The sequence below is a fragment of the Thamnophis sirtalis genome, unplaced genomic scaffold, assembly GCF_051295495.1.
Source record: "Thamnophis sirtalis isolate CommonGarterSnake01/CBP01778 unplaced genomic scaffold, rThaSir2_p1.2 scaffold_5, whole genome shotgun sequence".
NCBI lineage: Eukaryota > Metazoa > Chordata > Lepidosauria > Squamata > Natricidae > Thamnophis > Thamnophis sirtalis.
The window spans coordinates 44,748,971-44,764,401 of record NW_028261385.1 but is presented as its reverse complement, the minus strand read 5'-3'; the positions used below and the strand labels follow the sequence as shown (position 1 = coordinate 44,764,401).

Below are 15,431 nucleotides of genomic sequence, written 5' to 3'. Positions count from 1 at the left end.
GAAAACAAAATCATCAATATATGTGCATATTGTATATAAACATAGAAAAGACAGTAGAAGGTACATGCTACGAAAAGGAAACTAAATCACACACACAAACACAAACATATACCTCAGTCCATGCACATTTTAAAATGAGGCAATTGATCAATTCTAATATCCAATATGGGAAATAATTTAACTATATATAATAGGGAAGGAAAACTGAATTCAGATTTGATCCAGACAATGTTATTCTGGAGCTTTAGTTAAAGATATCTGTCATTTGTTTTTTTTGTGCAGAAGATAGGAAATAGCAATATAGACTATCTGGAGAAAGACTATTCCATTGACACAAATAGAGAGAAGGCTATTTTTGTCCATTTCTTCTTCTGTCCTCTAATCCAAAAGATATTTTCATTTTGTTCTATCCTCAGCCTTTCATGAAAATAGTAAAGTACAATGAACTGCAAGGCAAGTGGGAAATAAGCAAATATAACTTCCTCTTCTAATGGAAATTCTTTATCAGGTTTGAAATGTTAGTATTTTGGAGATATTCGATAGATAGAATATAAATATTGAGTAAAAATGGATAAATATTAAAATGCTCTCTGGAATTTATTTCTGTAACTACAGAAAGACTCCTTTTTTGCACTATATTTTAAATCATTCACATTGCCTGATTCTTAAAAGAATCTTTTCAAATAATTTCAAAATAGTTCATTTTATTATTGGGGTTTTTGGTCTGAGCAAACCAAACAGATGAAGAACAATGGACAACAAACATGATCACCTCAGTTTATAGCATAAAAAGATGATTTCCCAATCAAGAGCCCTTCCTATTTGCCCAATACCTTGTTGTTGAAAGTTTCTCACTACTTAATTTCAAAAAAAGATCTAACACATTTCACATTATCCAACTAATTTTCTTTATGCCCTTCATTATAGAAGTTAAACAAGCTTTTATACTCAGAAAGGTGCCACATAAATTTGCTAATATGTTACACCAAGCCAGGGAACTGTATGCTAACATAAAATAAATAATATTCAATAATGTTGAATATAAGAGTAATAGTTGAGCTTGAAAACAAATTCCCTTTCCTAAAATACCTGTATTATGCTTTCTGAACAGGCATAAAAATGATATACAGATATTTTAAAAAAATTCACCCTAGTGATCAATAGAAGCACTTTTATTAGTAATCAGCAAAACAGGAACTCAGCCAAAATAACTGTCACCATGCTTTCAAAAACACTATATCACAACATGCAGTATACAAAACACCTCTTTCCAAATTATTAAAGCAGCAACATTTTTGCAAAGCTCAAACAACTGCCTAGATCAGTGATGGCAAACCTTTTAGACAGTGAGTGCCCAAACTGCGTGCGCATGAAAGAAACGCCTCAGAGATCTGACCTGGGGGGACGGCGTGCATGCCAGCAGAGAAGGCTCTGCATGCCATCACAGGCCTAGATATTGCCATGGACAGTCTTTGGATGCATGGGCCCATTTAGTTGCTTCAGTTCACTTTTCTCTCATAGCCCTCAATTTTTAAAAAAGGAACATCATAATTAATGTAAAAGGCCAGGACTTACAGAATATGTATTTGAGAAAGTACAAATATTATTAATTCTGTGCAATTCGGTTCAATCAGTATCATCTGGTGTGAGCAGAGAAAGTCCTTTGCTGATCAGTGATTTCATTTGAAAGAAGTAAGGCAGGGTATTAAATATACCAAATTTACCATATGCCATATTTAATTCTATGGTATGGTATATTTATCTAGAAGAATTAAATATACCATATTTATGTATAAATATAAATATGGTATACTTAATTCTACTTTTCAAACAGTCAAAGATTTTGCTATATAAAGAAAAAGAACAATAGCCTTCAGATATACAGCCCACACTACTTAATTACATAGAACATTTAAAATCACATAAGATTCCCCATAAATTGGAAGACAGGCTGAATTACTTGTTAATAACAAAAGCAACTATACATTATAGCTATGTATTCTAATAACAAAATTAAAAGTGGAAGATAAAGGAATAATTCCCTCATTTTGGATACATTTTAATAAAAAATATCATGTAAATTAATCAATTGTAATGCTAAATAAATGCATTATTATATAAGTTGCTTTAGTTAGTATTAAAGCTCCATAAATTTTAAGAGTAGACTATGAGATGAAAAACAAAATTTAGAATTACAAACATGTACTAAAAGAATGAATGTCACTCTGTTCATATTTCTACAAGGTGACCTTTTCCCAAAGCTAATTAAAAATGTGAAATGTTCGCCAAGGTAAGCCTTCTATTTGTCATTGCCCCTAACATGGAGTATTATGACTGTCACAGCAAATGGGACTGTGGAAGTAGGGCTTAACAAGAAAGCTTGATGCACGTATGTTAATATGCAATGCAAGCTCTTCTCAGCAGGTGCTCCATATGATGAAGTTCGTTTCATGAATAATTCAATAAGGAAGCTTCTTTGCAGAGACACCTTTCTCAATGTTTTTCAAGTGAGATCAGTAGAAATCAGGAGCTGTCATTGCCAATTTGCTTCAGTCCAGGTTCTTAAAGTGACACCTTCGATACATTACTGAGCTTGAAATGCACTTTTCTTCTTTTTACATGTCAGCTATCAAGGACTGCTTTTGTTTTCCACACTTACCACTCCAAAATCAAGACCTGGCATTTTGTGGATAATTAACAAAAACTGAGGGTTTGGAAAGCAATGCATCATTGCTTGTCTTAGTCACAAATGACTATCCTTGGCACCAGGACTCAAAATACATTTAAATTTGATCCCTAAACTACTGCTACAGAGTTGTAATTCAGATCAAACCTGCATTAGCATTTTCTCTATACTAAGCCAGAGCACAAATTAATTCTTTATGATACTTGTGGATTCTTGAGCTAGGTGAAAGAAATAAGCTATGAATAAAATACCTACCCTACAATGCATATGCTCGAATATTCAGGCACCATATGCAGAACAAATGTGTTGGCATCAATGCATAATCCAGAGTCTTTTAAAGAAAGTGCTCTTTCATTTTGAGGGTTTTAATTACATGTGGTTTATATGACTGCTTATGAAAAAAAATGCTTGCATAAGTCATTTCTTGGGAGATCTAATCCAACTAATTCTATCAGGTACATAATTTTGCCATTATACTATAATGCTTTGATGTAAAAAGCCCCTTTTGGTTCAATTTTAATGAATCAAGGTTCCGGGCTTCTACAACTCAAAAGTAAAAAGAAAAAAAATGTTTGTTATTAATACTAATTGGCATAAATATTTGAATATTCAATAAATAATAAATGGGTAAGGAAATATACAAGTATAGCTTCTGGACTTCATTCCAGGCTCTTTACCATTGGTGGCCATTTGTAAGCATGTACTGTATTTCTTTAAAATGTAACAAAGAATTGTCTGCTGAACAGAGTAGAATAGAATAGAATAGAACAGAACAGAACAGAATTCTTTATTGGCCAAGTGTGATTGGACACACAAGGAATTTGTCTTTGGTGCATATGCTCTCAGTGTACATAAGGAGAATAAAATACATTCATCAAGAATAAAAAGATACAACACTTAGTGATAGTCAAGGTTACTACTAAGCTATCAAATTGTACTAGGAAACAAAAACAATATAAATGGAAACATACAAGCAACATAGTAATAGTCATAAGTGAGGAGAGAGAGATACTAGGAAGGAAGAGAAGAAGAATAGTGATACAGTCTTAGTAAATTATTGACAGTGTTGTGGGAATTAGTTGTTAAGCAGAGTGATGGCATTCGGGGGGAAACTGTCCTTGTGTCTAGTTGTTCTGGTGTGCAGTGCCCTATAGCATCGTTTTGAAGGTAGAAGTTGAAACAATTTATGTCCAGGATGTATATGTTGTTGTCTCTGTATGACTATAGGTTCTAATAAGGCCAAATGCATGTTCATATCTGTGCGCTTGTTTGTGTGTATACACACATGAAGTTCTCATGTAGAAAGATAGAAAAAGGTTCCCTCGGTTTATGTGTAACTAAATCTAATCAGGTTGCTGCATATACATTGCATCTGTATGTCTGTGGGTGCTTCTCTATCTTCATGTTGCATCTGTATGCGTTGGTGCAGAGAACCACATATGCTCCACTCAAGTGACTAGGAGGGAAAGTGAATGGAGTAGATAGTAGCATTCCACTAATATTGTTTAGATTTATTTTATGCTACCCAGAATGATATGTTTGTGAGAAGGGCAACTCTAATGGGTAGTTAGGTAGGAAGGATAGGTAGGATAGGTAGGACAGAAGAGACTGACTCACTCACTCACTCACTCGCTCAACTTTTTCTTTGATATGTGACACTGGTTAAAAAAAATCTAAAATCTCTTTCTACACAGCTTCCTGGATGATCCAACTTATTTCAACAGAGGTCCTTCTTTTGTCAACTTCTGCTTTACCAAATCCATGTTATTTCCAGAGTCATTGTGGTGATAAGACAGATGTATAAAGACCTGAGCCTCTTCACACTGTTTCTATCCAACATTTTATTGGGTTGAAAAGAATAAAATGACATTTAATGCAAAAACTAGGAAGCAACTAAAAATAATGACTTTCATATTATTAAAGCCTTACCACATATCTAAGATTTAAATTTTCTATTTTGCCATAACAAACATCCAAAAGGGTTATCGGCTGGACAACAAGATTCCCTCCAGGTGTCCAAGGTAATGCAAGTTTGGACAGATCAGAAATCTGAAAGAAACACATACCATAATAGGGTATTTTAAAACAAGTATATATGCTGAATTAAGTAAATAAACTACGATGATTTAGATTGGCTGAATTAAATTAAATTAAATTAACTTTAAAGCTTAAATTTTAAGTTTATAAATATGTATAGGCTCTAAGAAAATTTCCCTCTTTTAATAATCAAAATGCTTTACTTCATTAATGTAAAAAAATGAAGTTAAATTTGCATCTAGATTCTTTAAACAAAACAGCAAAAGCAATTATTCTAACAGAGGTTTACCAATTAACCACTTCCACTTATCTAATTTCTTATTAACTTCTAATTACGCCCATTTCAAAGTAATCAATCTGAAGCAGACCTAAATTGTTCCCTAGAATTTTCTGCTTCATTATTAGCTTTTTAATAAAGAGAATGTTAGCTCTAGTTCAGGAAATCATGTTTTCCTTTTACACAAACTGTTTTTCCCCTTTTATGTGCAAAAATTAGTTTTCTCAGAAACTAAATAATAGGGAGCATATTCTGGAAGTCCTTGGATACACTTGCAAATATTAAGAAAGATACAAACTCAACTGGAAAAGATGATGTAATATATTTGCCCTTTATAGTGGGCGGCATACAAATCTATTAAAACTAAACTAAACTAAACTATAGAATGTTATCTAGGGTCATTGCTTTCTATTGTTTGATTTTCATGTCTAATTAAGGAATTTTATTGTTTGATTGCTTTCTGGGGCATCACATATACTGAATTTAGTATTTTTAAAATCTTATACAAAGGCTTGACACACGCACACCATCTTAATAAATGTTTTTCAATTTGCCTGAAGTATTCATGATTTGTGTTGTTGGGAAAGGCAAAACAGTCACTTTATTTATTCTTATTTGTTTATTTGTATCCATTCTTTATTAGTTTTACAATCCATTATTTTATTTTACACTTTGCAACATTAAATCTCCCTCCCAAATTCAGCTATCAAAGTTTTGTTATCAGCTCCATGCCAGTTTCAAGTGCATGACTTTTAAGAGCAATCACATGAAATTTTGAAAGCCATTATGTTTTTTTTCTCTTTTATTACTATTTATAGTTTATACACAGCTTTATTCTTTAGATGCTCAAAACATTAAATGAACATAAAAGGTAAAGACTCCCTTGGTCACATTCAATTATAAACAAACAAACAAACAAACAAACATTCTTTTTAAGTACTTGGACAGAAACAAAGTGGGGAGGGAAGACAAGAACATATATTCAGATTATTCCTGTACATCAGAGCATGGTTCCATATTACGTGTCGTTGCTGCAGGTTCATTTTGTACTGCAGTTGGTCACTGATTTTCCATTCTTATAGTAGGACAAGTATTAAGAATTTTAAAATGTGTCAAATCAGCAAAAATACTGCAATTTATTTATTTTAAGAACAAATATTACAATAATTCCAAAACTGCCAAGTATTTGAATACATGGGGAGATAGAAAAAGTAACAAACTATAGAAAGGTTGAATGCTAGATCTTTTATAGTAACAATGGCTGCCAAAAAGTAAAGCCTTACTAATGATGATGGCACCAAGGCAATCTGAACATCTAATTCTTACACCTGAACCCCTTCTTTAATATACCATTCACTGTTTGAATAAGATAGCAATAGCAGTTAGACTTATATACCGTTTCATAGGGCTTACACATCTTCATCACCAAAGGTTCAACAAATACACAAGTTTACGGCATGAGAGCTATGTAAGACTTTAATGGAACATAAAAACATTAGGTTTTAAAATGCCCTGACATGGCAAGCTAGGTGCACATAAGTCCAGTTTATAATGTTGATTTCCAAGCACAAGCCCAAAGTCATAGTCTGATGAATTTTGAGCACTGCTGCAGCATTGACAATGCTGCAGGTTGTGGCAAGATTAATATCCAATATTAATCTCTCGGATTTGTTGCTTGTTTATTGGATTGCAGGTCTCAGTGTGTATTAAACCCATGGGTATGTTTATTGGTGCCATCTTAAGACTCTTTTCTTCCAATAATTCTCCCTGAGTTCACATATTATTGACCTATGGGAGATATCCCTCTTTGCACCTTGCTGGCCTGCAACCAGCAGTGCCACTCCAGAAAAATGTCTCTTGATATTTTACACTGTCACGAGTACATTACATTGAAAATATTACACTACATTGGCATTTACATCTTCTATAGCTTAGCTAGGGCTTTAACTTTAGACATAAGTGTCCGTATAGAGTTCATGAAAATGTGCTTCTCAGATCCCTGAGGAGATATGACAATGAACCACAGACAAACCATTACTATGACAGCTTGATACCACATTTTGTCAAAGGTTTATGAACTGATCAAGTTTTACAATACAGTAATAGGAAATTTCTCCCAGTGTGAATAAAATCTGCATTCTTACATAGTATGAACATTTTTAAACTTCTAAAAAACCTAGTTATTTGCAGTAAAAATATATAACTTTTCAGTGTATTCTTCTAGTAGTCTTATTCGTAACCTTTTAATCAGCGGAGTAAAGTCAAATGACAGCCTCGAACGCATGGATGAAGACCTGACTTCTTTTTATATCAAACCAATGTGTTGCACATATATAAAAAGGATGAGGACTTTGATCACACAAACTCAACCACCATTTCGATTTTTTTGACAAACCTAACAGATGCCCCTGGTTCATTAACTGAAAAGAATTCTTCATATAAATAGATCCCTCATGCTATCAAAACTCACCTGCTGATGTCTCTGCAATTTGTACCTCATTGTCTGGCACATCTCAACTATTTGAAGAAGTTCTGGATGTGGAATGATTACTTTTGATGGAGTTCCTTCTGTGCTAAGGAAAGAGCTATAAATAATTGTAAAGCATTAGAACTCTTAAAGACAGTTTAATTCATTTTCACTTAATATTTTTCAGTTAGATAGCATAAATCTGCACTTCACTTCTAAAACTTCAGAGATCAAATACAATAATGTATTTATTATAAAGCTGATTTTGCAATAATGAAGTAATTCATTAAAAACAGTTGAAAGTTCCATGTATATGTTGCCAGAGTAAAACCAATACAAATACAGATTATGAAAATGTATTTGAAAACACACAATTTAAACTTCTCTTTGATTCACTGTAATAATTAGGAATCAGTATATTCCTTTTAAATAATAGGCATGTTTTCCAACCATACAGTGCAGTGATGGCGAACCTTTTTTGGCTCACATGCCAAAAGCGGGGAGAGCACAGGGGGGGTCATGCGCGGGCGTGCCACACCCACAATGCTATGGCATGACCCGGAAGTGACTTCCAGTTTGCTCGTAGGGTCGGTTTTTGACCTCCCAAGCCTTCAGGGAAGCCTCCTGAGGGCTCCTGAACACTCCAGAGGGCTAAAACCAGCTCTACAAGCAAACCGGAAGTCCATTCCCACACTTCCGGTTTGCCCATAGGGCTGTTTTTTCACGCTCCAGAGGCTTCAAGGAAGTTCCCGAACCCTCCGGAGGGCGAAAAATGGCCTCAAAAGAAGGCCGAAGTCAGTTAGCCAGCACGTGCATGCGTGCTGGCCAGCTGACAGGGCAAGTCTCACGTGCCCTGACAAATGGCTCTGTGTGCCACCTGTGGCATGTGTGCCATAGGTTCACCATCACAGTTATAGTGCAAAATATAATAACCAGCTAGAGAAGGACTTGGACAAGAGATTACACATTAATTGAAGGAAGTGTGAGAAGGGAACTCAAAATAACCCCATCTTGATTTTGTTTAACATTGAGATGAACAGAGAGAAATTTGAACAATCTGTTATTATATCCTAAAACAATAAAGTAGCATTCTTCGAATTCTGCAATGCCTCCTTCTTGACCTGATGATGCTGACAGAGCTTACAATAGCAACAATAGACTTCAATGTCTGAAGAATTTAACCATGGAACCCAAGAGCTTTGGAAAGACTGTCTACACATTATATTGGCATTAGTAATTTTCATTAATACAGCTGAATGCAAATTATTATGGTCTTATGGTAAAGGCATTTCAGAAAACAAGAACTTATCAAATGTCATTCCACAAACACATTTCCATAAACAGTGATCTATAACTGTCAACCCAGAAATAAATTACTACATCCTAGAAAGATCACTATTTTTCTGAAAACTCATACCAAACCAAAATGAGTTTGAAAATAAATGAAATTTACTAAACAACAAGCAGGGCTGTGAATATATATTTTTTATTTTATAAAGCAATTCACTGTATCCCATCACAGACTAAAACTGAATTCTTCTTTCTCTTTTCCTTTCTCTTTTCCATTAACTTTCTTGAAACAGTTTCTGATGTAGCCAGGGCAACATTGGCACTTATCTTATGAACTATCTTCTCTCACATAAGCTTACTCATTTCTTTTTATTAGCAGGTAATGCCCTTTTTACCATTCCAATTCCCTTCTGGAGTGTTAGTATATATTCTGCACCCACAGCCAATCAGATAAACTATTATATATTATTCTTATTAATAATAAACATACATTTCATCTAATAGTTGCATATATATATTCAAAACAGAACAGAGGCAAGAAGGTTTTTTTAGCTCTATAATATGCTTCTACAAACCAAATATGTAAAACTCCATAAATATTTCCTGAATCAAAATTAATGGTTCACATAGTGCCTGAGCCATAGCTATTGTTTATTATGACCAAAGTTAACTAATTGTTTATGAATCTAACCAGTGAATTTACTTTTTTTTTCACAAGATGGTAAATGTTAGATAAACACTTTTGATGGAACATTCTAAGGGCCAGATTCCATTTCTTCTTAGATAAAAGGATAAATATAACAACCTACTAAAAGGATAATAATGAACAAAGGGTTAAACAGATGATCATGAACTACAAACTGTAAAAAAGCTATCTCAGGTTTCATCAGCAGCAATACAGTGTCAAGGTCAAGAAAAATCCTTCCTTTATCCTGTATTCATCAAATCACACTTTGTATCCATTTCTGAGCATTTTATTTTAGGAAGGACATATACGGTAACAGGTTAGGAGAGCAATTAAGATGAGAAGAATATTAGAAGAAAAACTTTGTTCCCCACACAAAACACAAATCTTACACATGGAACCAGAGTCTAAAACCAGCCTGCATGGAACTAATTGCATGATCATTAGCATTCTATTTTGTTTCTTGCAAATCTGTGCTTAATTTAATAACTACTACCAGTAATAGTTGAAAAATTATTTAGGAAGGTCTTTATATAACTTTATATTAGCAGTGGATAATCAGTTCTTATGCATGGCTTCATTCTTGTTTGCACTAAAAATTCCAATCTCGCAGAGCCATGTCTGAAAGTGTTTAGCCAAGTCAAGCTAGGGGTCAAGTTGAGTTGTGTAATGTTAGTGAATCTTTGATTTATTGGTAGGCCCTAATCTGGTAACCTGACACCTGGGAGAAGGAAGAACACATATCAGCAAAATACTAAATAAATGATGAATGGATTCCATTAGTCCTTTCTGTTTTAGGACACAATATAAAATGTATGAACCTCTATAATAATATGCTACCTACTGTATTTGTTTTCTACCTACTAAGATAAACATTCATGTCTACTTCTTTAGGAGAGGCCTGTCTCCTTTTTTAATGTTCAATATACATAAGTGTGTAACAAGCACTTTCATATCTACTTCATTTCAAATAGTGGTGATATATCGTGTCTTTCCACTGCTTACCTAACCTTGTCAATGAGAGCTTCTAAAGATGTGTTTAACTCCAACATAAGAACAGTTCGGGAATTTAATCCTTCTGTAAGCAGCACCACCTGAAAGGGAAATAAAAAACATACAGAGAATCAGCCCTAAAAGCATTTCTGCTTTCTTGTCTCTGAGCAAACATTTTTTTCCCCCGTAAGAAACTGAAAAGAACATTCCCTTGTGACATCTGTGAAGAGAAGAAAAACATGAAGTTTAAATGGGCACAGTGCTGCATCGGTCATATAATCTCAAGAATAAAAACTATCTGTGGTGACGCAGTGGTTAGAATGCAGCGCAGCAGGCTAATTCATTGTTGCTTATTCCACCCGTTCGATTCTGACCGGCTCAAGGTTGACTCAGCCTTCCATCCTTCCAAGATTGGTAAAATGAGGACCTAGATCAACTATTAGGGGCAATATGTTGATACTGTAAAACACTTACAGAGGGGTATAAAGCACTATGAAGTGGTATATATGTCTAAGTGCTATTTATTGCTATCTGTGGCTCTAGATCCTTCCATGTGTCCAGACTTTACTTCCCCCAATTTCCCACTAGAGTGGCTGTTGCTGGCATTGTGGGCATTTTTCAATACATGCTGAAACTTGGCATAGTCACAGGGCACTGGTGCATACAGAGCGCACATACACCAAAGATCAAGCCTGAGCTGCTGTAATAGTTTTTGCATTTATACAATCTCAATAGCTTTAACAAGGCATTTTGTATGCTTCATAGATTACAGATAATCTTTGACATGATTATAATTGAGCTGGGCATTTTGGTTGTAAGTCATTGAAATCATTAAGTGAGATGCCCACAACTGCTTTGCTCAATGACTGCAATTCTAGCTCTCCCCATCGCAATAGTTAAGCAACTGTGGAAGTCTTTAAATGACTATGCGGAGGTACCTCAAGGGGTGGGACAGCCTGGCACTAGTGGCACCTGTAGTACATACAAACACCCCTCTGTATAAAGCACAGCTTAACACATTTATTTGCTTATTTATATTTCCTATCTTATCCGTCCATGCTATCCATTCATAGATCATATGAACGTTAATTTTTCCATAAGAATTGTTTTTTAAAAAAATAGCAGCTTGTTTACAGCTTTCCATATAGTTGCTTTATCATGTGCTTAATTGCTTTGCTCCCCTCAACACCAGAATCTCACTCCATTCAATGTAAAATTATAGCAGCAATAACCCAACACAGCCCTGCTGTTGTACTGGTTAGGTTGAAGAAATGCTGAGGATGAGGTATTAAAAAGCTCAGCAGCAGCATTTAGAAGATCTGGAATACAAAATTAAGTTTTTTCCAAGATCAGAATACTCTTAAAATGTGCCTTTTGTTCCAAGTTTAAAATTCTCCAAACACTCATTCCATGATAAGAATATGCTGAGATTATAATATTTTATATACCTCTATTTAGATAATTCAAAACACAATTTCAGAAAAGTGCTTTTTATATTCCTAAACATTGGCAGCTTTCAAATCTTTTATCTAAAATTAAATGCAGGTGTTTCACAAAGGTATATAGTATTACCTGCCTTTCCAGCTGTAGTGCTTGAGCCTTTAAAAAACTGACCCGTCTTTCATCAAAACATTTGTTCTTTCCTTCTTCTATAAGCTGTTCATATTGGCTTCTAAAATATAAAATATCTTTCTTAAAATAAATTCAAAGCTCACATAAGGTTGTACTGACCTTTAGTACTTTAGTACTATAATTACATTTTTTGGATCAATTTTGATGTGTTAAAAGTAATGTAAAAAGCATAACTTTTAACACATACATTAAAATTGATCCAAAAATTGTACTTATAGTACATGTTTATTATTGGATCTCCTTTGAGCTGATAATTCAAAAATCCTACTGCTTTTTTTCTGAAAATTGTCTACCTTTTATTGTACTAAAAATAAGTTATTGTCTTATGGAACTTAGACTTTTTTAAAAAGCCTGCTAGTATCTTATCTTATAGGATATACACCGAGTGGCAAACATTCTCCAAGCAGAAATGACAATTACATCAACAATTAATTGCAATTAATTATCAGTTTTGAGAATTGCTAGACATGTGTTTAGCTTCGGACGTGATGGCAAACTTATGGCATACATGCCCAAAGTGGCATGTGAAGCCATGTCACCCGGCACGCGCGGTCTTGCCTGTTTGTCTTCTGGGTTTCTGGTGCACATGCACACACAACAACCAGCTGTCCTTCACACATGCAGCAGTGCCGAAAACCAGCCTGCGTATGCATACAGGCAGTCGGTGCTAAAAAGGTTCTTTCACTGAACTAGGGAAAAGATAAGAAAAAAAACTGCACCAGACTGAATTGCAATAATTGTTAAGAATGAACTGTATCCCATGTTGATAGAGAACATCCCTATAGTCTTTAAACTGCTTCATTCTAATGTGTAATAAAGATTCCTATCAAAGTCTTTTTAAGTATCTTGCATAAACAATGCCTAGTTCAAACTAGGCAATCTGACAATTGCATTCTGTTGATCTCTCAGAATCTTCTACCTAATTTCAACATCTAGAGTTTCAAATATATATCAAATCAGTGTTGATTTATATATAGCCAATATGTAGCAGTACCTTAAGTCTTCCAATTCATTCTTTATTTTTATATTTTCTTCTTGCAGTTTCTAAAAAAACAAACCCCAAAGAAGTATAAATTAAAACTGATAAAAACAAATTTCTATTTATAAAACTTTTAATTTTTCTACTCAGACTCCAATGTTTCATATATCTAGGCATACTGAATGATAACATCATCTTGAAGTACAATCATAAGCAAGCATATTTCATCAAAAAGAAATATTCAAACTATGAATACACATATGAAGTCATTTGTCTTCTTTGCAATTCCTAGAAAGATGATTAGAGAAACCTTAGTTAATATCATAAATTATTCTCTCAGAAATTATAGGGTTCCTCCTTTTTGACAGGCAATTCTTAGACCTCAGGCAAGTAGACAAATGTCTAACTTCCCATAGTTGGATAAAATGATTGAAAAGTGCTCACTATCTCAAATGACATAGATTATAATGACCAATTTAAAATTAACTTCAAAGTGAGCTACAGAATTAATACTGGTTAGTTATAAACAATCTGTTTTTCCTTGACCTTTCAGCATCTTTTGCTAACATCATTTCTAGACTCTTTTTTTTTGCTGTGTTCAATTCCAGCTGTTCAGATAGATTCAGAAAGTGATTGCTTAGATAATACAACTGCATGAGAAAACAGCTATTCCATGTTCTCCAATTCTGTATTCAGTACTTTTTCATATTTGCAGAAAATCAGAGGGAGATCATCAGGCTATACTGATTACATGCAAATCTATTACACCATAAAATCATCAAGCCATAGCTACTCCAATGCTCCTCGGACTGATAGAAATTTAAGTGAAAGATAAGACAGACAAGTTAATTTAGGTCACAAATACAAGGAGCAGATCATCCATCATTCTTTGCAGAGTTACACATGACAGGAATAAATATGCTGTTTGGGTGTTTTTGAATCCAAAACTCTGTCAAATCTGCTAAATTAAGGAAATGATTCTTATTTAAAAAGCCTTGTTCTTTTCCTTTTAAAAAAGTCTTACAATACATGTTTATCAGCATTTTAAATATAATTTTTACTGTTTTCCTCCTCTTCTCCTTTTTTAAAATTGTATCAAGGCTTTTCAGAAATTGTTTGCCATTGCCTCCTTTGCAGGGTTGAGAAAAAGTAATTGGCACAAGGTCATCCAGCTGGCTTTGTGCTTAAGTGGGACGAGAACTCACAGTCTCCAGGTTGCTAGCCTGATGCCTTTATCACTATGCCAAACTGGCTCTACCATTTTTAAAATTTATAATTAATTTATTGCAATTTTATATTTGTATTGTAACCCATCAACTGATGTTTCAAAGTATTAAAAAGATAAAAAGAAATAAAGGAATAGCTGCTTTTTATTGTTAAAGAAAGTTTTATAAATTCAGATTCTTCAGACACACATATATTTTCTTGTTTTAAAAAATAACAACTCTATTACTTGTGTAATCGGGTGGAGTTCTGAATAATTGCAATGGTCTGACTATTTTATGTTTATCTCAAATTCTATAGTGCTAAAATAATGTATTTAGAAGTAGAAAGTTCCAAGCATGAAAAATAAAGATGTCAGTTCCTATGTTCAATATAAAATAGCATAGCAACTTGCTTGAATAACAAGTCTTATTGTAATCCCTTTTAAACTCTGTACACAATTAAATACAACTTTTTGTTAACCTTGTAGTCATTCAGGTTCTTATAGAGGATGTAATGTTCATTGTTATGCTCGTCTTCTCTAAGCAGCCAGTTATCATGATATACCGAATACAGAGGCAGGTGATTGCTCGCAGGGTCCTTCAGTTTGGGCTTTCCAACCTATAGTACAAGACCAAAAAAAAAAAAATGAATATGAAACAACAAGACACTAAGAAAAAAAAGGCAATTTAAAAAGCAGGCAACATGGAATAACACAATCATTAATGGTTTTTATAATTTTTTAATTCTTCAGACTTCAAATTAATCTCATAAGTATAATTATAATCTTTATTGTCATTGTACTTAAATACAACAAAATTGCTTTTAACCTCACTGGTGCAAAATTATAGCAGAAATGAAAAAAGAAAGAAAAAGGGGGGGGGAAACCCTAGCATGGAGTGATTGTAGTTGTATTTAAAAGTCTGACAGCCCAAGGATAGAAACTATCTTTAAACCTCTTTGTTCGGCTGGCTATACTTTGGTGTCTTCTGCCCGATGGTAGAACTGCAAAGAGACAGTGACCAGAGTGTGAATCATCTCTGAGTATCTTCCTTACTCTGCTAAAGCAGCAAGATCTGGCGATGTCATCCAGCAGTGTCAGAGGGCAACCAATGGCTTTCTTGTGCTGAATTGATCACTCTCTGTAGGGCCTTCCTGTCCGCTGCAGTTAAACCAGCATAC

The 15,431-nt window shown here is 34.0% G+C and overlaps 1 protein-coding gene across 1 annotated transcript in view; it reads right to left on the bottom strand.

The window, feature by feature from the left end:
* The window catches only part of LOC106540955 (uncharacterized), a 44,174-nt gene that overhangs the window by 20,370 nt on the left and 8,373 nt on the right, over positions 1 to 15,431 (bottom strand). Inside the window, exons 2-7 of the mRNA XM_014056273.2 lie at positions 14,733 to 14,870; positions 13,062 to 13,111; positions 12,008 to 12,107; positions 10,448 to 10,536; positions 7,471 to 7,585; positions 4,616 to 4,735 (exon numbers count right to left, since the gene is read on the bottom strand). Of these exons, the coding sequence (XP_013911748.2) occupies positions 4,616 to 4,735; positions 7,471 to 7,585; positions 10,448 to 10,536; positions 12,008 to 12,107; positions 13,062 to 13,111; positions 14,733 to 14,870 (612 nt within the window). The remainder of the gene's footprint in view (positions 1 to 4,615; positions 4,736 to 7,470; positions 7,586 to 10,447; positions 10,537 to 12,007; positions 12,108 to 13,061; positions 13,112 to 14,732; positions 14,871 to 15,431) is intronic.